At 37.7% G+C, this 24,709-nt stretch overlaps 1 protein-coding gene across 1 annotated transcript; it reads right to left on the reverse strand.

The window, feature by feature from the left end:
- Positions 1-23,598: 23,598 nt before the first annotated feature.
- On the reverse strand, positions 23,599-24,075 carry LOC149239205 (uncharacterized). The gene has a single exon (XM_089369793.1). The coding sequence runs from the start codon at positions 24,073-24,075 to the stop codon at positions 23,599-23,601; it is 477 nt and encodes a 158-aa protein (XP_089225919.1).
- Between the last annotated feature and the right edge of the window lie 634 nt (positions 24,076-24,709).

Here is a 24,709-nt window from a genome sequence, read left to right on the forward strand (position 1 = left end):
CATATTGTGAAGGAGGAGAGTAAGCTCTGGATCTCTGTAGTGTATTTATCAAACCATTAACCCAATTAGTGAATCAACAATAATTCAAGAAATACCAACTTTTGCCAAAATTTTGAAATATTTGTGAAGACCTTTCTGTTTCTACCCTGTATTTCTCCATCAAAATTCTTATTCCGCTCATGAAAATTTCCAAGCCTTCCAAATATTATTTTTCTTGCAATGTCTTTATTATTGTTCTCAACTTCTCCCAGCCTTTCAAACATGCTTTTTCTTGCAATGTATGTATTGTCATCAACTTCTCCCAATCTTTCAAATATGCCTTTTTTTGCAATGTCTATATTATTCTCCTCTACTTCTCCCAGCCTTTGAAATACGCTTTTTCTTGCAATGTCTGTAATATTGTCCTCATCTTCTCCCAACCTTTCAAAAACTCTTTTTCTTGCAATGTTTGTATTATTGTCCTCAAGTTTTTCATCAATGTTGTTAGGATTTTGCTTAATTTGTTTTTCCGAGCCAACCAAAGATCCTCCTGTTACAAGAAAAAAACTTTGAATTAGTAGTAAACAAGCCCAGTCATATAACAATATTTTTATTTATGAAGATTCATCACTATTTTACTATAAAAAATTCTAAACTTATAAATAGTTTTTGTTACAATATCATAATCCAATATAATGACTTCTAAAAACAAATTCCCAATATGATAAGCTTTAATATTATTTTTTTTACACATTCCCAATAATCATGTATTATGTGAGGTCGTAATCATGCCAAGAGCTTAGAGAACCAAGAGTTGTCAACTGGTCGAAACATGTTTTCATCTGGATCCAGCACATGTAAAAACGCTAATTTTAGTGGCATCCATCACAGAAGACTTATTTTCAAGGGCATCCATCCCCTGTGTCCATCACGTAGAGGGGGTCCATGTAGATTACATCATTGCAGCCTAAACAGGTGCTGCAATGTTTAGGCTTCCCAGCTGGACTAAGCAGTAGGTGACAAGGGTTTTTCTGAGACAATGGTTTTTCTGTGACCAACTATGGATATCCTTATGTCTGGCTCTGTTGGTTTTTCTCATTATGCGTACCAAGAAAATCGTGTCTCTGTCGTAATTTTGGTGAATCTACTGAAGGATTTTGCCACAGGATTCAATTATTTTCGTTGTTAGTTTCAGTATGCATCATAAGGTTGGTTCGTCATATTGGGGATTGTGGTGAGGGTTTCCGTTTAGTAAAATTTTCAATGATAATAACTCGCCATTTCAATTTTTTTTTGTGGAAATATGGTTTTCAGGGTTGTGGAATGAGTTTTCATCCATTCTATCAGTAACAGTAAGTAGCCTGTAGGTACTTTTTCACTAAGATATATGAATATTAAGATATAAGTGTGTGGTCATTAAATATATTTAAATTTAATTAAAGGAATAGACTAAAGTCTAGTATTAGTCATATATTAGTTTGTATTATTATAGATATCAGTCTATATAGTATGGAAATATGATAAAGAAAATTGTACATTAAAATAAAATAAAGAATGTATTTATATATATAAGTTTTGAGAAATATTATAGAGATATGTAAAATATATAATAATATATAATAGTTTATGGAATTATGTGTGGTCATCTCTTTTATGTTTTAAGAAAAAATTCCTTAATTTTATTAGATGATGTGATAAGTGTTGCTCAAAGGCTAATTGGTATATCCATTTAGCTTGAGTTGGAAATAAGGCCTTACTACCAACTCAATAATTGATAGCACATTTGTTTCAAAAAATTAGTGTAAACATTAAGAAGACTATATTAATTCAAAGGTAGTAAAAAATCTAAGATGGTATTTGAAGAATGAGAGATAACATCATGTGAATTTAGTAGCTTGTAAAGTTTGAATTGGTCTACATTCACTACATCATGTGAATTTAGTAGCTTGTAAAGTTTGAATTGGTCTACATTCACTACATCATGTGAATTTAGTAGCTTGTAAAGTTTGAATTGGTCTACATTCACTACATGCATTTTAATCACAGAACTGCCTCAATGAAATTACATGCATAAAAGTTTAAACCAACATATTTTAGAATAATTTTATGGTTTTACACGTTGTCATATATTTCAACATTTATTTATGTAATGATCCTAACTAGCGTCCACAAACTTTTCTTTGCATATTTCTATTACATTATTCTATACAAAATGGTAGACCATTTACTTATGTTGCTTTTGGTATTTGTAGTATTTATGTTGTTGATTTAGTTAGAGGTTCGATTTCTTTTTAGAAATAACTCTAAAACGATACTTCAAAAGTTTGTTTGTGACTAGTTAGAGGCTTGTTGGAACACTATCATAAGCTTGCCTCAAAATGTTGGACAAATCTTGAATGCTCACTCAACACATTGGTAGAGTTTTGTTCAAGGTTTTGAACCTATATCTCAATTTTTTTCATATCTAATTCCTACAGAAGCACTAAACACTACCTTGAAACAACAAAAAAAACAAAAGTACAAACAATAAAGTGATCAAAGAGCCAAAAAATACATTGAAAGACTACATATTCATAGATTCACTCCCTAGGTTTATTCATTGGTCATGTTCTCTTGAAAAAGAAGTAATACTCAAGTTAAAAATTTCAGTCTTCTTGTTTAAAAAACATGGAGCATTCAAAGAAATAGCACATCGTCATCTGAATATTCACATCAACGGGCAAGAAGACCTACTCCAACTACAGATGAATACTTCAATGAAATGATTTATTGCAGTTGAAAAATGTGCCAAAATAGGAAACTAAAGAAGCGAAGGCTTATTGGTATCCACAGATTGGACCATGGGGTTTATATAGAAGAGGTACATTATAATTAACAAATTGTTATTCTTATAATAAATAAATATGCACATTATTTAATACATTATTATTGATCATTTCATTTGATTTTTTTATTTATGAAAAGTCGCTTCCGGTTCCCAATATTCTTGAAGAACCAACGGATGATATTAATAATAGTGACTCTCAAGATGAAGGACAAGACACATTGATGGACAAAGCCACTTCACAGATAAATGAGGCTGATGTCAATGAATTTATCCAAGACTTCTACACATATTTTGAAGAATTTGTTGATTCACCCAGGCTAGCTCGATTGGCTAGGACACCTCTTTATGAAAATGTTGAATCTTCTATATTGGTGACAATTATGTTGTTGTTGAACTTGAAGGTTACACGTGGATTGAAAAATACATGCTTTACTGATATATTAAGGTTGGATTGATATTCCTATAAATTAATTCTCTAGATGTCTTAAAAGTTTTGAATATTGTGTATACTTATAAAAATCATTTGTTGCACTATGCATACTTTTGGCAAACAAAATACTTCCAAAGGACAATAAGTTGCCTCATTCTCATAGAGAAGTATCTTCAATAATGAAAGACATTGGAATGGAGTACAAGACATATGATGCATGTCCAAATGACCATATATTGTACTATGGAGATAATGCAAATTTACAACAATGCCTAATGTGTCACACAAATAGGTATCGTCAAGATCAAGTATCCAAGAAGGTTCCTTATAAAGTACTACAACACATTCCACTAAAGCCAAGGTTTGAGAGAATGTTCAAATGCAAGGAGTTGGCAAAATATATGGATTATCATGCACAAGGGAGGAGCCAAGATGGTGTCATGCATATGGTTGCGGATAGTAAATATTGGAAAGAGATTGAGGTAAAATGGCCACATTTAAGAAATGAGCCAAGGAATGCAAGAATTTCTCTAGCAATGGATGGCGTCAATCCTTTTGGAGATCTTAGAACAACATATTCTGTTTGGCCAGTGTTAATTATAAACAACAATCTTCCCCCTTGGATGGCAATGAAAAAGGAACATGCAATGTTAACTCTTATCATACCAGGTACTAGAACATATGAATGCAATGCTCTCTTGAAGATTATATAAAAATATTTCAATTCAGTTAATCCTAATAAAGAACTCTTTGTTTACTTAGGGAAATATCAGGTAAAGGATATGGATGTATACATGGAGCCCCTCATTGATGAGCTTCATGAATTATGGGATGGTGTAAATATGTTTGATGTATCAATACCTATCAATGATAAAATCTTCATATTTCATGCGATTCTTATCTAGACAATTCGTGATGCCCCGGGGCTCTCTATTTGTTGTGGTAATATAATATAAATTACATTTATAATTATTGTGTTCATTTTATCATTTACGAAATATGTTTTCCAATCTTATTTTAGGACTACAAACAAAGGGGAAACATGGTTGTCCATCATGTGGGCCAAAATTGTTGCATAGGCAGTCAAGGGATCTCAATAAAACTGTCTATGATGAGTATCGACAATTCTTACCACAAAATCATCACTATCGAGTGCGTGGTAAACATAAGTTCAATGGAAAGGAAGTGGAAATGAGGAAGCCAATAAATATGAACACTACTAGGTGGAAATCGATGTGTGACAAAAAAGAAGGGAAAGGTTTTCCCCTAAGAATGAAAAGACTCTCTATTTTCTACAAATTAGAATATTATGAGAGCTTGCCAATAGCCCACCTATTTGATAATATGCACATCGAGAAAAGTGTGGAATAGTGCTTATGGAAACATCTAAATGGAAATAACATTGAAGCACAAATAAAGTAATATCATGCCAAATATGTGGTTGCACGAAGACAACTCATATGTTCATGCTCCATGGACATTTACATCAAATGAGAAATAAAACATCATTTCTAATATGAAAAGTATAAGATTTCCTTCTGGATTTGGTGCGACATTAATAAACTTATTCACAAGACATGGATTAGAGTTCTCAAGCCTAATAACACATGATTGGCACAATTGGATAAAGGTAATGTTGTCACATGTTATATTTGTTGCAAACTAAATTAGAAAATTGTATATCCTAGTGATAATATTAGTTCATGCATATTTGAACATGGTTATTTGTTAGTAGTCATGCTAGTATAGTGATAAAATCAGTTCATGCATATTTGAACATGGTTATTTGTTAATGGTCATGTAGTATGTGTTGCCTGCAGCAATACCAAGTAATTTTGACCACAATGTCACTTTGACTATTTACAAATTATGTAAATATCTAAGGTATTTTTCAATCCATCATGCATACTCTTCCATTACTCTTATCATTTGAAGTGCATCATTGGTTATGCCTGTATATGAGTTTATAATTTTGAGTTTACGAGAAATAACAATTCTTTATTGTAATGCATGGTAATACTTGTAGGTGGGTCTCTTCTAAAGAGATACACCAGGATGACTTGAAGTATTGGAAGAGGAATGTTTCACTTTTGATGTGTGATATTCAAATGTGATTCCCTCCAAGCTTGTTTAATTCTTAAGAGCACTACCTTGTACACCTAGTAGAAGAGATTGAACAATGTGGTCCTATTCATATTCGAACAATGTGGCTCATGGAGAGATATACGAAGATCTTAAAATAATTGTGAGGCAAAAGGCTCGACCAAAAGGGTCCATAGTAGAGGGGTCCATGGTTTTCCAGGAAATGGTTCATTTGAGTGAGTACTTACCTAAATTTCATCTTGAAGCTCCATGATTATGGAATTATAACTAATCTCAATCATTTGAAGGAGAAAAAATAGAGGGTGAAGGGACTTCAAATAGGATAAAAGGTATAAAAAATGTTAGGAGTTATTTTTATCTTAAGTTTTATATTACATGGATTTAAATAATTATTAATTCATTGAACAAATACATTTTTCATTGTAGATGCTAAGGAGTGGGAGGCATTACATTTGTATGTTGCATACAATTTTGACTTTATGTTGGAATGGATGGAGAAGTACGCTGAAAAAAATAAATTAGAAGATGAAAATGCATGGGCCGATATATATAATAGACATGGTGAAAAAACTACTCGAGGATTTCCTACAAACCATAAAAGAAAGTGACCAGAGAGATGCTCGTGGAATTGGATAAATACCAATATTGAACACGAGGCAACTGTCTAGTCAATTTAATGTCTTAAATTGCTCTACATAAATTATCAATCTGGGTATCGTAAACTGATGAAGTGTGGTGCACCATATGTGCTTAGTTAACCTTTCTCTTACTTCGTTGTTTTATAGTTTATGTTGTTTTTGGGGTTTTGTTCTTGTTGGTTTTCTAAAGTGTTTAATGCAAATGGAAATCCTATTCTAAGGTCTTAAGAATACTTTTAAAGGACAAGTATGGATAAAGATTTCAAGACAAGGCCTATGTCCCTAATGGTAACTTCCAAAACTTAGCACTTCAAAAGAACTTAAAACATGTTATTGATGGAATTAGTATTTAAACAAAAGTGTAAATATACAGCTAATTCAATCAAAATAAAATGCAATAACCAAACAATGAGCTAGTGACTATGAGACCCAGTATCCTTGCTGCTTCAGCAAAAGGACAAGATGATTCTATCATGTCATTAGTCATTAAAAGGCTATGTGCATCACTAATCTACAATCGAAATAGAATGCAACAACCAAACAATGAGCTAGTGACTATGAGACCCAGTATCCTTGCTGCTTCAGCAGAAGGACAAGATGATTCTATCATGTCATTAGTCATTAAAAGGCTATGTGCATCACTAATCTACAATCAACCGGTTGAACACACTTGCATGAATTAAAATTGCATGAATGAAAAATGTAATCTATCAAACTTGAAAGCAACCAAATAACATAATGAAATCAAAGCAAAATTGAACACACTTGCATGAATTAAAATTGCATGAATGAAAAATCTAATCTATCAAACTTGAAAGAAATCAAATAACATAATGAAATCAAAGCAATATTTACAAAATGAAATCTACTCTACCTTACATTCTACAAAGCAATATTTACAAAATGAAATCTACTCTACCTTACATTCTAATATGCTCCATGACATCTACTTCACATCTCCTTCCATGTTGAGAACATCAAAGCTTTATTCAATTTCTTCAAAAGTACAAAGTACAACAAAGTTCTCCAAAGCTTTCAAAAGCCATCAAGGAAGAACTACAAACTTAAGAACTAGGGACTAAAAGACTAACAAATGAAGGAGAGAGATCTCCTATTTATACAAAAAGATGAGAGCCATCTCATTAATGATAGTCCATGAATCTCTCCCTCTACCTCTAGAGTCCTAATCAAAATAGGAACTGATAAGACACATGTCTTCTTAGAGTTACAATACAATTAGGAGATGTGACACATATCTTCATGATCCCATGATTCTTTCCAACCAAATTCGAATTTGGCCTTAGAGTGCCACATAAGGGTCTTCTAGAAGTCTCCTTTCAACCTACACATGTCAACAACCTCAACCCATTTGTTAGGTATAAGCATATGCACATTATTTTCTAATTTTTAACCACAAATTCACTTAAAAGGCTTAGAATTAATAAAGATTGGAAAAACATAAATGTGGCCCAATGATAATGAAAGTGGGATGAATGTGGTGACATAATAGTAAAATGGAGGTGAAATGGAGGTGATATAATGGACATAATAGTGAAAGTGTAATGGAAATGAATGACATTTTCAAGACTCACCAGCAATAAAAGGGAATGATAGAGTAACACAACAACAATTGAATTTCATTAAAGGATCTATAAATCGAGAGGTGATATATATTAATATATTGCATATATTTAATAAATTTTTTGTTAGATTTCATATCCTTGAATCTAATTAGTTGATATTTATATGAATTTAGGTAAGATATTACAAAGGAATGTGGAATTTGGGTCATCATTTTCGCATCAAAAAAGTTGATGAAAAGAGAAAAACTTATGATTGTGGAGTTTCAACATCATTTGAGGTGGAATTTCTTTCACATTCAAATGATAGACCACCAATCACAAGCACACTTCACTACTATGTAGTGTTGGAGGACATTATAGAGATTGATTTTATGTCTTTCAAGAAAGTTATTTTTCGTGTTGAATGGTACAAGCTTATCGAAGTGGGAGAAGAAAAAACTTTCTTGCTCCATAATAATGGATTATATATGATCAATACATCTAGGTTTGAAGCCACTTCTGAACCTTATTTGTTTCCAAGTCAATGTGACCAAAATTTTCTCATTTTAAATTTAGAACAACCTGGTTGGTCATTTGTGATTGATTATGATTCAAGAGGACGAAGAATAACATTTTTTCAAGATGTAGAGGACCACGATTTACTTGAAGATGCAGAAGCTCCCCCTGAAGAAATAGATGGCCAAGATGGAGATGATGATCAATTTATTATCAATTATGCATATGACCAAGACGAAGGTCAGGGCGAGTTTACTAAAGTGTCTGAAGGACATGAGCAACCACATGGGCATCAAATCCATGAAGATGATGAATTCATTGATTTTAATTTACCTGTAGTTGAAGGTGATGAAGACTATGAAAATGATGGTATTAATTTATTTGTGGATTTAGGGTCTATTAATGATGGGGTATATATGCCATCAGATGAGGAGATTTCATGCGAGGATGACATTTTTTTATCACTATGTTTACTTTAAGATAGTTTTAAGGATTCACTACAATATAATTTTTCTTTACAAGTTAAGCATTGAGTTTTTAATTGTAATGAACATTAAGTAATTTGAATGTTTAATGTTTTACTTGTGAGGATGACATTTTTTTATCACTATGTTTACTTTAAGATAGTTGTAAGGATTCACTACAATATAATTTTTCTTTACAAGTTAAGTAATGAGTTTTTAATTGTAATGAACATCAAGTAATTTGAATGTTTAAGGTTTTACTTGAAAGACATATATATTTGGTGTTATTGATTCTATTTTCTTATTGATTTTTTATCAAGGTTTTCTTATTTTTATGTTATTATGTGTTTTTTTAAGAATGTGCCCATGGGTGTTACCGATTCTACTATGGGGGATTCAATGATCTTAACTACTTTTATGCAAATTTTAACAAATGGACGACGACAAGACGTTGTTATGATGATGCATGAGGTAAGCTTGAATATTGTCATTTATAGGTTCAATCATCTTATGTTCCTTATTATATTATGCTAATTTATGTTTGTGGAATTTAGGAAATCTCTAAAGTCGTTCCAACCCCTATAACACCTTTTAATACGTCTAAGGTAATGTTAGTGGTAAAACTTGATCAGTATTTTTGTGCATTTAATTAACTTATTTCACTATATCTATTTATTAATATTTGTGTTTTTTCTAAGTGTTAGGGCCTCAATTTTCCTCAGGCTGAAAAGGCAAGGTTCTAGGTCCACATCAAACCACGCTCAGCCTCATAGCTAGCCCTACGAGGATAGGAGAGGGCTCTCTCCAGGTCAATATCAGCAAAAGATAATCAATGGGGCTGGAGATGACTGAAATACAAACTAATTTTAGGCTAGGTATGAAGTGAAAATATTTGTTTTAAGTTTTTGAAGGTTTTGGCTGGAAAAAAGGGATAGGCAAATTTTGGGTCTAGGGATGAGGCCTATTTTTTGCAGAGTTCTGATTGGGGCAAGGAAGGAAATCGTTTTGATGCTTTGAATTGAATGAATGGATGGATCAGACTGGTGAGGAGCTAAGGAGGGAAAGAGGATCTCAAGATTCCTCCTCAAACAGATGAAAACATGTAGAATTAAACAAAACTTTAAGGTAGAGCATAACAGTCCAATGAATTCTACCTTAATCACTCATTTGTTTAATTTCAGAAGACAAGAGAAGGGAAAATGATACACATGAACATCAATGAACTTACAAATACATAGAGAAATACACCATCAAAACATAGAGCCACATGGATCCCAAAAAGTGCTGCAAAACCCTAGTCTTTCCTTTGCCAAAATTGCAGAAATGAAATGTACAATAGAGTGCCAAGAAATCCCAAGTATCCAACCATGAAAATGACTGAGAAATTACATAATATAGACAAGCCTAACTCCTTCCCGTGCCTCTAGGGGTCGATCTCATCTTTATAGGAGTTGTTTCAACCATATCTAAACAAGGAACTGAAAAATAGGCAATGAAACAACTTGCCTCTATATGCTAGGAAACTGATTCATTCATTTAATTTTCACTTTTTAGTGAATGAATCCTCTAGAACAAGTAAAAATGTGTCAATATTACATCATGGTTATCAAATTACATCATGAAAGGTAAATAGTAACATCAAAAAGTAAAACTGGTCAAAAGTGGGTGAATTTCTGAGCTGAAAAGTGAAAATGAGGCCAAATTTCTCTATGCGCCGCGCCCAAATTCTCTATGCGTCATGCCACTTTGGAGCTGATTTTGAGGCCCTTCCTGAAGTCCAAATTGAGCCCAAAGTTCTTTTTGGAAAGCCATGCCTATCTACTTTCCAACCCAAGTGGAATTTCTGAATTTTGATGTCATTTGCCCCTCCAAAACTTCAATCTCCCAAGACTGCTTCCTGTGTGTCAAAATAGGGGCAGTGAGGTCATTTTTTGAGTGTTTTTGGCCTCTTGAGGACTAAAAACTTGCCCAAATTTCTTGACCATGCACCAACAACCATGATTTTTCATGCCAAATCAAGAAATGCAAAGTTTTTGTAATTTGGAGCTCCCTAGCAAAAGCGCACACCACGTGGTGCGGCGCACAGGGAGGAAAATCTTGTCTTTTAGTGCAAAAAAATTTCAAAATGTAAAAATTGCTCCAAATTTCTTGAAATTTGGGCTGTAGGTCCTCCATCAAGTGCCATGATTAGCTAAAGAAGCTTCAGTCAAGACTTGGAGCCGATCATGTGTTTTACGCCTCCTAAGTACCCTCCTGGTGTATGTAGTTTCAGTTGTAGAGTCATTGTCTCAGTCATATGATGTGTCGGTGTCCATCTCCATGGTGTTGCAAGGTGTATGTCAAGTGTATGTTTGGTTTGTTTGAAAATTAGAAATGATAACTTGGTGTCATTATCTCCAATTTCCAACTATGTGCTAAATGTGTGCCAAAGGGAAAAGACTGTGGGAGAAATAGGACAGCGGGAACAAGGACTGTAACCAAGTGAAATTTGCCCTTTTTAAAACTTCTGATTTGTCTCAAATGTGGAGACAATGGGACAGTCACTTGATTGTTTGGGGACTTGAGGATTTTACAAGTGAAATGAGAGAAGGAGAGTGATAGGGAATGGTAGGGTTTAGGAATAGGGATAATAGAACTTAGGAATAAGTGATTTGGGAATTGGGAGCATGGGCTTAGTGATTTTAGGGGATAGGGGGGAACTTAGGGAATGATAAAATCAAAGGACAAAGAAGATGAGGGAGTGAACTTGGTGACAAAACAATGAATTGAAACCCTAGCAGCAAGTTTCTTGGAGGTATTTAAAAGGTAGGGTTTGATTGTTTTACACAAGCATCATGAAATACACATCATCAACAACCATTAATCTTGGATGAAAAACCATGAATGAAGTTCAACCTACTTGTACCAATGGCAATCCATGCATTTTGGGCGATCTTGGAGCAAATTTAAAAAAAAAAAATGGCCTTGGCAGCTCTATGCGCCATGCCACAAGCCCAACGCGCTGCGCCTTCCCTATGTGTCACGCCAGTGTATTTTTACACTGGAAATTTGGGCCCAATGCGCCGCGCCACCTGCCCTATGCATAACGCTTTTTGCAGGAGACTTTTGGAGGCCTTCCCTGTGTCCAAATTGGGCGTAGGATAGCTCGTTGGAAAGGTATTTGAGTCTATTTTCCAACCCAACTATAATTTTTCAATTTTTAGTTCATTTTCCCTGTCAAAAATTAAATCTCTCAAGACTGGCCAAAATGTTCCAAATGAGGTTGTCTCAAGGCAGAGTGTTGTTGCAGTCAACTTTTGAAGGTCTTCCTTAACTCCAAATTAAGCTCATGATAGCTCATTGGAAAGATATTTGTGTCTAGTTATCATTTGACTCATAAAAAAAGTCATTTGGCCAACCAAGCTGGAGAAAACTTTATTTTCCCAAGGTCACTTTAGAGGTGCATTCAATTCTCCTGAGGCAACGGTATTTTTGACATTTCTCTAAAAACATGACACCTGTGTAAGAAGTGAATGAGGTTTTTCTTCCTTGGAATATTTTGGACAAAAACCTCTCTAATTTTTCTAAAATTCATCTTTTCTTGCTCAGAAACATCATTTGAGTAAAACCTGCCCCGATGTGTGGAACAGGGGATTTGTTGAAATGAAGCGAAATGAAGGAGATAGGGGGCTTCTAAATTCTTGAGGAAATTTTGAGAAGTAGGGAGGAATGTTAGGAAGTAAGGGAAATTATAATTTCAAATATTGAGTGAGGGGAAGGGGTCCAAAAGGGAAAAACACAGACCTAGCCTAGAAAATAGGGTTTGTAGCAAGAAACTAGGGTTTGTGCGAAAATGAGGAATTCGGGGGATCTCAGCGATGGGAAGTGTTTAATAAGGTGCATTAAGGATAGGGGAAGGTGTATGAACATCAGGATACAAGTTTTTCTAATGATTTGACCATTCAAGAGAAACTAACCTCAAAACCCTAGGAGAGGGAAATGAACCTTACCTGGGCGCAACTGAAGCATTAACAAGGTGTAAAATGACCTAGTGGAATTTGACATGATAATTAAAACCCTTTGAATGATGGTACACTCAGCTGAACGGTGACATGGACCGACATTTGGACAACTTTGACAGGAGTAAAAGCAAACCCTAGACCTAATGCCTAGTGACCAAATTTTGCTTGAAGACTCACTGAAATGACAAAATTTGACCTTGACACCTTAAAATCACTTTGTAAGAGCATATTTGATCACTGGAGGAAGGTTTCAAAGAGTGACACTAACATTGGCTCCAATGGGGATGATAGCTCCTTGGAGGTGCCAAGAACCGCAGAGCTTTGGGAGAGCAGACCGGTGCCTTATCCATTGGGCAATGGAGTCAATAACTTCAAAACACCCAAAAACCAATAAATTTGACTCACTCATACTTGAACTGACTAATGCAAAACTGAAACAAGACTCTCAAAAGCTGAAACTGGACACTCAACTGAAACTATCTTTAAACTGACTGAAACAAAAAATGACTCAAGACTGAAACAAGTACTTACAAAGCTTTCAAAGGGCAGCAGTCCATCGAGACTTGAGGGCCTCAAATCATGACGATGACTACCTACATACTAATGAAATATGTACAATCATGTGAAGTGGGCCTTCCAATGTAACCAATCCAACAAATGGTTACTCAATGAAATTATGCTCTCTCTTTCCTAAAGCAAGCAAAACGATGTACATGTAGGCAACTCACAATAACAATTGAAACCAAGGCTTATGCTAACAAACTAGCCAACATTCATCTTCTCTGGTGCTTGAAAAAAAATGCCAAAAGGATCTTGAAAATCCTGAAGCACTAGCTTGTCTTGAGATCCAACAGCAAAAATACAAGTACTCCCTTCATTCTGATCTGAAAGAACAACTGGTTGCTGAGTGATAGGAAGGCGCAGAGAGGTATAATTTTCTACGATCTGAGTGTTAGCTGTAGGTTCCTTGACCATGAGAAATCCTGGCATATTGTCTCTCTCAAGCTCATATTCCTCAACTTCATGGTCTAGGTCATTCTTAAACAAAAAACAATCTTCAAGATTATCAAACATGATAGCCTTATCATCTTTGTGAAAGAAAATACTATCTATTTGATGATCTATAAAATTGATTACAAGACCATCATCATTTTCAAAAGAGGAAGAAGTTTCACCAACACTTTCTTGACCATGTGTGCACTGCAAATTTGCTTTAGCTTGGTTTGTAACATGACCTTTCAAGAGTTGATCTATGTCATCTTCAGACAAAGGAGATAATGCTTTTTGTTTTCTTTTGCTCAAGCGACGACTATCTTCTTGAAATAACATTTCAAAACATGATAAACCTGAATGACAGTCCTGATCTTCTGAAATTTGGAAACATTGTTGATCATCTTCATATGACATGGCAATCAAATTATCCTTTATCACTGAGTTATCGAAAGAAGATTTTTCACTTACTTGAACAAAGATCTCATCTTGTTTTTCATTAAATGACTGGATTACCTCCTCATGAAGGCTTTGTTCAACAACTCTGTCTTCTTCATACCATATGATCTCAACAGTAGAGCTCTCCTTCATGGGATTCAACACAAGGTATTCTTGATCGTCACTATCTGAATCTAGATCTGAAATAGCTGACTTGACTTTATCACCTTCTGAAATCGAAACTTGACTTTCCTGCATATCATCTTCCTCTATGGACAGATCTGAAACAAAACCTTCTCTTTCATAATTTTCCATTGTACCAAGATCTTGATCCTACTACAAAGCTTCCTGAGCATCTTGATGGGAATCCTATAGGTTCTCTTCATGTTGCTGAAATGGATTCTCGTACAAGGCTTCCATGATCTCATCATCCATGAAGTCATCATCTTCATAATATTTCTCAGGGCTTTCAATAAAACTATAATCATGTTTGCAACAATTTTTAACTAAATTTAATGATGGATAATATTCTTTATACCTTTCAAAGAACATGGCATGAAAATCCTTTAAACAGTAAATACAAGCAGGCGGAAAACTTTCATACCAAGTTCGGGCTTCACCTTCCAGAGTGGCCATGAATATATTCATCAAGCAATCTTCAGGAAAATCAACCTTCAACTTGCAAATATGTATGTGAAATCTAACCAGATGTAAAGCAGCATCATTCCTATTATCATCTTTAAACATAGGCAAATTATTTTGCCAATCTACCTTGGGAATTTTATTTGGAAAACCTGGAATGTGATCTTGGCTCATGGGAGGGTATCTTCTTGCAACCCGTTCCATCTTGTAAATCTTAAAGCTACTAATTTTCCTGCAGTGAGTCACCACAAAGCATTGATTTCTGGATTTTTCAGTGAATGGAGTCGCCAGGTGAACGATTTCAGCCTTCTTATGTCTGATCTTTGTCCATCATCAACAATCAGATCTGAAATTGATACATGTACTGGGTCAATTAACAAGTTAGATGTCACGTTTACAAGCTAGACTGGAGATTGACTGAAGCAGCGTTTATCTACTTGCACTAATGCAAAGCAAAACAGTTTCGAAGGCTACCTGGCATAACTTCAGGCTCCGTCTGTAGCTTATAAAAAAAATGACATCAACAAGCAAACCATTTTCTTCCCGAGTATGGTCGCCACTTTGTTAGGGCCTAGATTTGCCTCAGGCTGAAAAGGCAAGGTTCTAGGTCCACATCAAACCACGCTCAGCCTCGTAGCTAGCCCTACGAGGATAGGAGAGGGCTCTCTCCGGGTCAATCTCAGCAAAAGATAATCAATGGGGCTAGAGATGACTGAAATACAAACTAATTTTAGGCTAGGTATGAAGTGCAAAGATTTGTTTTAAGTTTTTGAAGGTTTTGGTTGGAAAAAAGGGACAGGCAAATTTTGGGTCTGGGGATGAGGCCTAGTTTTTGCAGAGTTCTGATTGGGGAAAGGAAGGCAATCGTTTTGATGCTTTGGATTGAATGAATGGATGGATCAGACTGGTGAGGAGCTAAGGAGGGAAAGAGGATCTCAAGAGTCCTCCTCAAACAGATGAAAACATGTAGAATTAAATAAAACTTCAAGGCAGAGCATAGCAGTCCAATGAATTCTACCTTAATCACTCATTTGTTTAATTCCAGAAGGCAAGGGGAAAATGATACACATGAACATCAGTGAACTTACAAATACATAGATAAATACACCATCAAAACATAGAGCCACATGGATCCCAACAAGTGCTGCAAAACCCTAGTCTTTCCTTTGCCAAAATTGCAGAAATGAAATGTACAATAGAGTGCCAAGCAATCCCAAGTATCCAACCATGAAAATCACTGAGAAATTACATAATATAGACAAGCCTAACTCCTTCCCATGCCTCTAGGGGTCGAGCTCATCTTTCTAGGAGCTGTTTCAACCATATCTAAACAAGGAACTGAAAAATAGGCAATGAAACAACTTGTCTCTATATGCTAGGAAATTGATTCATTCATTTAATTTTCACTTTTTAGTGAATGAATCCTCTAGAACAAGTAAAAATGTTTCAATATTACATTATTTTTATCAAATTACATCATGAAAGGTCAAGAGTAACATCAAAAAGTAAAACTGGTCAAAACTGGGCGAATTTCTGAGCTGAAGAGTGAAAATGAGGCCAAATTTCTCTATGCGCCGTGCCCAAATTCTCTATGTGTCGCGCCACTTTGGAGCTGATTTTGAGGCACTTCCTAAAGTCCAAATTGAGCCCAAGTGTGCTTGTTGGAAATCCCTGCCTATCTACTTTCCAACCCAAGTGGAATTTCTGAATTTTGATGTAATTTGCCCCTCCAAAACTTCAATCTCCCAAGACTGCTTCCCGTGTGTCAAAATAGAGGCAGTGAGGTCATTTTTTGAGTGTTTTTGGCCTCTTGAGGACTCAAACTAGCCCAAATTTATTGGCCATGCACCAGAAACCATGATTTTTCATGCCAAATCTAGAAATGCAAAGTTTTCATAATTTGGAGCTCCCTAGCAAGAGAACGCACCACATGGCGTGGCGCATAGGGAGGAAAACCCTGTTTTTTAGTGCAAAAAAATTTCAAAATGCAAAAATTGCTCCAAATTTCTTGAAATTTGGGCTGTAGGTCCCCCATCAAGTGCCATGCTCAGCCAAAGAAGCTTCAGTCAAGACTTGGATCCGATCATGTGTTTTGCGCCTCCTCAGTACCCTCCTGGTGTATGTAGTTTTAGTTGTGGAGTCGTTGTCTCGGTCATATGATGTGTCAGTGTCCATCTCCATGGTGTTGCAAGTTGTATGTCAAGTGTATATTTGGTTTGTTTGAAAACGAGAAATGAGAACTTGGTGTCATTATCTCCAATTTCCAACTATGTGCCAAATGTGTGCCAAAGTGAAAAGATTGTGGTAGAAATAGGACAGCGGAAACAAGGACTGTAACCAAGTGAAATTTACCCTTTTTAAAACTTCTGATTTGTCTCAAATGTGGAGACAATGGGACAATCACTTGATTGTTTGGGGACTTGAGGATTTTACAAGTGAAATTAGAGAAGGAGAGTGATAAGGAATGGTATGGTTTAGGAATAGGGATAATAGAACTTAGGAATAAGTGATTTGGGAATTGGGAGCATGGGCTTAGTGATTTTAGGGGATAGGGGGGAACTTAGGGAATGATAAAATCAAAAGACAAAGAAGATGAGGGAGTGAACTTGGTGACAAAACAATGAATTGAAACCCTAGCGGCCAGTTTCTTGGAGGTATTTAAAAGGTAGGTTTCGATTGTTTTACACAAGCATTATGAAATACACATCATCAACAACCATTAATCTTGGATGAAAAACCATGAATGAAGTTCAACCTACTTGTACCAATGGCAATACATGCGTTTTGGGCGATCTTGGAGCAAATTTAAAAAAAAATGGCCTTGGCAGCTCTATGCACCGCGCCACAAGCCCAACGCGCCACGCCTTCCCTATGCACCGCGCCAGTGTATTTTTACACTGGAAATTTGAGCCCAATGCGTCGCGCCAGTTATGTGCGCCGCGCCACCTGCCCTATGCGTAGCTCGTTTTACAGGAGACTTTTGGAGGCCTTCCCTGTGTCCAAATTGGGCACAAGATAGCTCGTTGGAAAGGTATTTGAGTCAAATTTCCAACCCAGCTAGAATTTTTCAATTTGGAGTTCATTTTCCCTGTCAAATATCAAATCTCCAAAGACTGGTCAAAATGTGCCAAATGAGGCTGCCTCAAGGCAAAGTGCTGTTGAAGTCAACTTTTGAAGGTCTTCCTCAACTCCAAATTGATCTCATGATAGCTCATTGGAAAGATATTTGTGTCTAGTTATCATTTGACTCATCAAGAAAGTTATTTGACAAACCAAGCTAGGAGAAAACTTGATTTTCCCAAGGTCACGTCAGAGGTGCATTCAGTTCTCCTGAGGCAAGGGTATTTTTGACATTTCTCTAAAAAAATGACACCTGTGTAAGAAGTGAAGGAGGTTTTTCTTCCTTGTCCTATTTTGGTCAAAAACCACTCTCATTTTCCAAAATTCATCTTTTCTTTCTCAGAAACATCATTTTAGTAGAACCTACCCCGATATGTGGAACAGGGGATTTGTTGAAATGAAGCGAAATGAAGGGGATAGGGAGCTTCTAAATTCTTGAGGAAATTTTGAGAAGTAGGGAGTGATGTTAGGAAGCAGGGGAAAGTGGAATTTCAAATATTGAGTGAGGGGAAGGGGTCCAAAAGGGAAAAACACAGGCCTAGCCTAGAAAATAGGGTTTGTAGCAAGAAACTAAGGTTTGTGCGAAAACGAGGAATTCGGGGGATCTCAGTGATGGGAAGTGTTTAATAAGGTGAATTAAGGATAGGGGAAGGTGTATGAACATCAGGATACAAGTTTTTTTGATGATTTGACCATTCAAGAGAAACTAGCCTCAAAACCCTAACAGAGGGAAATGAACGTTACCTAGGCGCAACTGAAGCATGAACAAGGTGTAAAATGACCCAGTGGAACTTGACATGATAATGAAAACCCTCTGAATGATGGTACACTCAGCTGAACAGTGACATGGACCGACATTTGGACAACTTTGACAAGAGTAAAAGCAAACCCTAGACCTAATGCCTAGTGACCAAATTTTGCTTGAAGACTGACTGAAATGACAAAATTTGACCTTGACACCTTAAAATCACTTTGTAAGAGCATATTTGATCACTGGAGGAAGTCTGCAAAGACTGAAACTAACACTAAGCGTGCATTTTGTTGGCATGCAGCATTCATTTATGCCCCTCAATGCACCCAATGTTGGCATGCAGGGATCATTAATTCCCTCATATACATCCAATCTTATGCAAAATGTAAGATTCTTTTTTTTTTGTAAGTCAGATATGTATATTATATAAACAAAATATGTTACAAAAAAGTCTGCCGTAGCATAACGACTCTAAGATTTACCATTGAAAACATACTGATGATCAGCCCTTAACTGTCAAAACTCAGTTGCACACCACGCAGGGCGGCTTACTCTTATAGAGACCGAAATACATTAGTAACAAGCATAAGGCCGAAGCCACGACACTATCAAAACTTGGACAGAGATAGAATGACATTACTAACATGCATAAGGCCGAAGCCATGAAAATAACAGAAATATAGAGAAACATAATTAACCAGCCTAACGTCGAGGCACATGACAGAAGACATAACACATCCATAAAGCAACTAAGGGAAACCGTCGGGGCGAGGAAAACCGCCAATGCGACTAACCGTGTCTAGGCCCACTTCCAGTACATGCTTGTCCACCCTAGCTTGCATGTCTTGCATGGACTGGAACTCCTGAGCCTCCTTCATCTTTTGCTCCTGTATCAGGGGGTCCGGGCTGAGAGTTTGCCGCAGGAGCCTGATGAGCAGGGTCAATTTCTTGTTCACGGTCTCCACAGCATCATGCACTGTAGAGATTCTGCGACTCAGCGACTCATGGATTTCATGGAAATTAGCAGACTGCTCCTCCGTAGTAGAATTCCCTTTCCCAGCTGGTTGCTTCCCGTCCTCCTTTGATTCCAGGGCCTTCGCAAGGAGAGTTTTGATTCGCCAGCTCTCCGCTTTCGTTCGGACATACTGAGTTGCTCTTTTGGACGGAGTTCCCGGGTCATGCAACCAATCAACCTCCTCCGCTATGAACCCTTCCGGACGCTGGCCTTCTTCCTCTTTTACAGCAGCTTCCAGTTCTGCAATTTTACGTTTGCTCCTGGTAGCTGCTCGGGTTTCATACATATTCTGTGCAAACCGAAGATCCTGCTGGGCCGTCGAACATCTGCAACTCCCCGCTTCCATGCTATACACTCTGACCCTGTCGCTGTGAATTCTTCTGCGAGCAGGGAAGTAGTAATCTCTCGTAGTGCTATAAACAGAGGTGAGCGAGCCAGAGTTGCTGCTCTCCGTTAAATAGCCGTTGTCCAAAGAATTTCCCATTATGTTCTTTTCCTTTCGCTGTAGAGTGGAGGTACTTTCGTTATTAATACGAAAGATATCCGCACAAAACCCACATCTCCTTCCTGACCTAACATAAATGTAGCTGCATGCCTCCCCGTTACGGTTGAGCCAGCTGTCCTTTCCTCGCAAGCGGATTCTACGGAGGCCCTCGTGGCATGAACCAAATTGATAGTTTCCATATTTGGCCTTCTCTTGCCATAATGGCCACCGCCGCATCTGTCTTGTCGTCCATCTCCCTTGATTAGAGCCCATTCTGTTACCGGAAGCCTCAGGATTGCGGTCCCGGAAATAGGCACCGACGCCGGTCAAGCCCGGTCGGTATCGTGGAGATCTTGTTGTGCCAACTGTAAGCATTTCGTCTTCAGGTTCGGGCAGTTCACTTCCTCCCAACAGCTGTCCCATCCCCTGTCCTGATCGTCCACGCCACAGTTCGCAAGGTAGTCCGCCAACCCATTCGCCTTACGTCTTACTGCATGAAACACTGAGCCTCCCATTCCAGTTAATAGTTCTGCGATGTTCTCCGTCACCTTGGCTAGCCGCCAATGCTTTGTGGCTTTGTTCGCCTTGGTTCCTCCCTGAATTCTTTTAGCTGTTGAAATGGCCAGAGCCGAATCCCCTTCCACAATTACATTGCAGATTTGAAGGGATTTTAAAATTCTCAGACCATGTTCGAGCGCTGAAAATTCTGTTTCATTATTAGTGCTCTCCCCAAGCGCTCTGTAATATATGTGTCGAATTTCTCCATGCTGGTCACGTAAAGCACCTCCAATTCCTGCCATGCCATGATTGCCCCTCGAGGCCCCATCAAAATTTAGTTTCATTCCCCCTTCTGGTGGCCTCTGCCATTTTTTGTTCTGTGAGGATGGTTGCGCTCTGTATCTTGAAGCTGCAATGCTGCTGGAGGCTTCCAAACGAAAACACTTCAAAATGCGTAAGTCTTGAGCTGAAGGTTTCTCGTTGCAGTCCTTTTTGCATTTAGTTTGAATTAGCTGTTGTATGTTAGTTATTATGTTATCTTTAGAGAATTCAATATTACTGTGTTCGTCTTGAAAAACTCTGCGGTTGCATTCCTTCCAAATTAACCATAGAAGGAAGCCTGGAATAGACTTCCATATGCTGTTGACTCTGTGAATACTGGAGAAGTCTTTTCTCTAGTTCAGGATGGTTCTGTGAATGGATTCTCTATCCCGGTCAGAACTCCTGATAATTCCTTCCATCCAGCTCCATAACTAATTAGCCCATTCACAAGCATTAAACAGGTGGTTTATAGATTCCTCTTCGACGAAGCACATATGGCATCTTGAGGGTCCCCTGAAACCCTTCTTGCATAGGTTGTCCCAAGTTAAAGTCTTGTTTCTCATTAAAAGCCAGAGGAAGGTCCTGATTTTCGGCCAGAATAGACTGTCCCACACTTTGCTATGCCATGGCACTACTTCTACCTGTTCTTCCTCTTGAATTAAATCCCTAGCTTCTTTTAATGAAAAATTACCATTACCCTTTAAACCCCATCTTAGTTTATCATCCTCCTCAGTTATTCAAAACTTTCTTTTGCGGATTCTCTCATTGAATTGTTGAAGACGCTCGTCGTTCTCCTCTGTATTCCCAGGGTTTAAATTGATCCAATCCCTCCATATCGGATCCCTGTTGCTTTGGGTCCAATATTGATTGACTCTGTATCGACCCTCGTTTTGACTTGTTCTCTTGAGGATAGCAAGCTCTGGGGTGTCCAGTTTAGGGAGTTGCTGCCATGCATCTTCCCAAAACATGGCAAGCCTTCCATTACGAATCTCCCAAAAGCTGTTCTCCTGAACTAAGCTCTTGTTATTTCTGGCGTGGTTCCATATTGACGATCCTTCCGGGAGGTCCTGTAGTCTTATGAGATCCTGAGTGTCACAGTCTAGAGTGTATTTTTCCCTCCAATGCCTTGCCCAGGGTAAATTGGTTTCTTTGATCCATTTCCACCAAATTTTAGCTCCACAAGTTCTGTTGACCACAGATGGATCAACTAAATTTAGCCCCCCCTTAGATTTTGGCTGGCAAAGCTTGTTCCAAGCCACTAAAGCCCATTTCTTCTTATCCCCATTCCCATTCCATAAGAAGGATCTCTGTATGTTTCTCATTTGTTGCAAGACACCCTTGGGAGCTGGAAGAATAGAAAGTAAATAATGCGGAGTTGCCTGCAACACTGCCTTGGTGAGGATAAGTCTACCCGCCAGGTTAAGGGCTCTGTTCATCCAATGCCTGCATTTTTTCTCCATGTTGGCAAGAACCTTCTCCCAGTGATTTTTCTGCCAAGGTTTCAAAGTCAAGGGGGCCCCTAGATATTTTGAAGGGAGGGACCCGATTCTGAATCCGAGAAGCTGGGATAAGTGAGCTTGAATTGCCAGATGAGTGTTGAAAAAAAGGTTTGTGGATTTGGAAAAATTTATCTCCATGCTAGAGGCTTGGCTGAAGAGATCAAGGATACCCCTGTAAGCCATGGCCTCCTTCACATTGGGGGTACCATGTAACATGGTATCGTCCACGAACTATTGATGAGTTGTGGCTGGTAACGATCTAATTGGTTGCAGACCTTTTATAGATCCTTTAGCTTTTTTCTTAGCTATAAATCTGCTTAGGCCCTCCATTAGGATAACGAATAGGAAAGGGGAAAGGGGATCCCCCTGTCTTATTCCCCGCGAGGGTGTGAAAGGAGCTGAGGGAGCACCATTGACAAGGATAGAGTATCTTGGAGATTTGATGAGAGCAAGTATCCATTTGATCCAGGTTCTACAAAAACCAAATGCCTCCAAAACAGCTTCAAGGTACTTCCAGCTAACTTTGTCATATGCTTTTGATAAATCTAATTGCATCAACATGCCTGCTTCTTTTCTCGAATGCAGTGAATGAATCATCTCCTGCGCTAGCAAGATGTTATCTAGAATTTGCCTACCCTCAACGTACCCCGACTGCTCTTTCGATATGATACCAGGAAGAATCGACTTGAGTCTGTTAGCTATGACTTTCGAGATAATTTTATAGATAACATTACAAAGGGCAATAGGTCTGAATTTATCAGGTGTCTTTGCTTCTTCAGCCTTAGGAATAAGCGCTAAAAAGGTGGAATTGAGGGATTTTAGAATGGTACCTGAGCGTCTGGAATCCTCCACAACCTCCCATACCTCCTGTTTAATAGTTTTCCAGCAAGCCTTGTAGAAGTTGATGGTAAATCCATCTGGGCCTGGTGCTTTATCATTAGGCATGCTCTGGACTGCTTCCTCCACCTCCTCCAGAGACATTTCTCTGCAAAGGGCCCAATTTTGATCTGAGGTAATGGATTTAGGAATGGCTGTTGTTATTTCCCTTATGGCTTCCTCTCTGTTTGTGGGCGGTTCCTGTGTAATTGAGCTGAAGTGATCCGATAGTAGAGCGGATATATCATTGTGATTTTTTAATGTTTCCCCTGCATTGTTTTTCAACTCAAGAATCCTGTTAACATTTCTATGATCTAGAGCCGACCTATGAAAGAATTTTGTATTTTGCTCCCCCTCTTTAAGCCACTGGATTCTAGATTTCTGTTTCCAAAGTGTCTCTTCTTGAATGCATCTTTTGTGCCATTGCTGAGAGAGAACTTTTTCCTATTCCATTGCTTCGGCACTGTGGTTGCCTGTTTCCCCCTCTCTATGAATCTGTTCCAGTTTGTCCTCTAGAATGGATTTTTCCTGGAAAATATTCCCAAAAACTGTTCGGTTCCATTCTTTGATTTTTTCTTTGGTTGCTTTCAGCCTCTTTTGGAGATTGAACATTTTGGATCCTCTTGCCTCCAGAGGCTCAACCCACCACTTCTCTACCATCTTGAGGAAGTCAGGATGGTCTAACCAGAATTTTTCAAACCTGAAAGGTTTGTTCCTTGGAGTCCCTTGAACTTCAACAGTAAGCGAGATCGGCCAATGATCCGACCCTCCACTGGGAAGGATATCTGATTCTGCTGTTATGCCATCCAATATGATGCTTTCTGAGACTAAAAATCTGTCTAAGCGCGAAGCTATCAGCCTCTCTCCCCCCCTTCTGTTGTTCCAGGTAAACATACCAGTTTTGGGGTATATATCTACCATTTTGACGGTTTCAATGAACCTTGTAAAAGCTTCCGCATCTCTGTTGAGTTTCCTCAAACCCCCTTTCTTTTCCAGAAGGGTGGTTATCATATTGAAATCACCCCCCAATATGCATTTAGATCTTGGATATCTCTCAATTAGTTTGGTTAATGAGTTCAGAAAGTTTAATTTGTCTTCTAATTTCTGAGGACCATAAATGTTGACACAAAGGAAGGAACCAGAGTTACCTGTAGGCTGAAAAACCACCGCTAAGAAGTGTTTGTTCACCTCGGCTGATACAATCTAGATTTCTCTTGTGTCCCAAATAGTAGCTAGACCTCCTTCTCGTCCCTAGCTCTCAATCTCTAAAACTTCTAAATTTCTTCCAAGCTTTCTACAAAGATTGTTGATATTAGAGCTGCTGCATTTAGTTTCTTGTAAAAACATGATCTCTGGTTTGTATTTCTGGATTTTTCTCTTTAAGATCCTATGTTTTGCCGGGCTGTTAAGCCCTCTCGCATTCCACGAGATGATCTTCATATTTAACTTATATTCATTGGAAGGATTGGAAGGCGCTAAGCGCCTTCATCTTCCCTGAATTTATCATTATCATGCCAAGCCCCTGTAGAACTTCACCACTAGTTCTACGACCTCT

Source organism: Pinus tabuliformis, chromosome 8, assembly GCF_031772625.1.
Source record: "Pinus tabuliformis cultivar Carrire ecotype Pingquan chromosome 8, CPIR1, whole genome shotgun sequence".
Lineage (NCBI taxonomy): Eukaryota > Viridiplantae > Streptophyta > Pinopsida > Pinales > Pinaceae > Pinus > Pinus tabuliformis.

What these genes read in the sequence shown, in the direction of transcription:
- LOC149239205 (XM_089369793.1), bottom strand. Translation starts at nt 24,075, where the DNA reads ATGGTAGATATATACCCCAAAACTGGTATGTTTACCTGGAACAACAGA.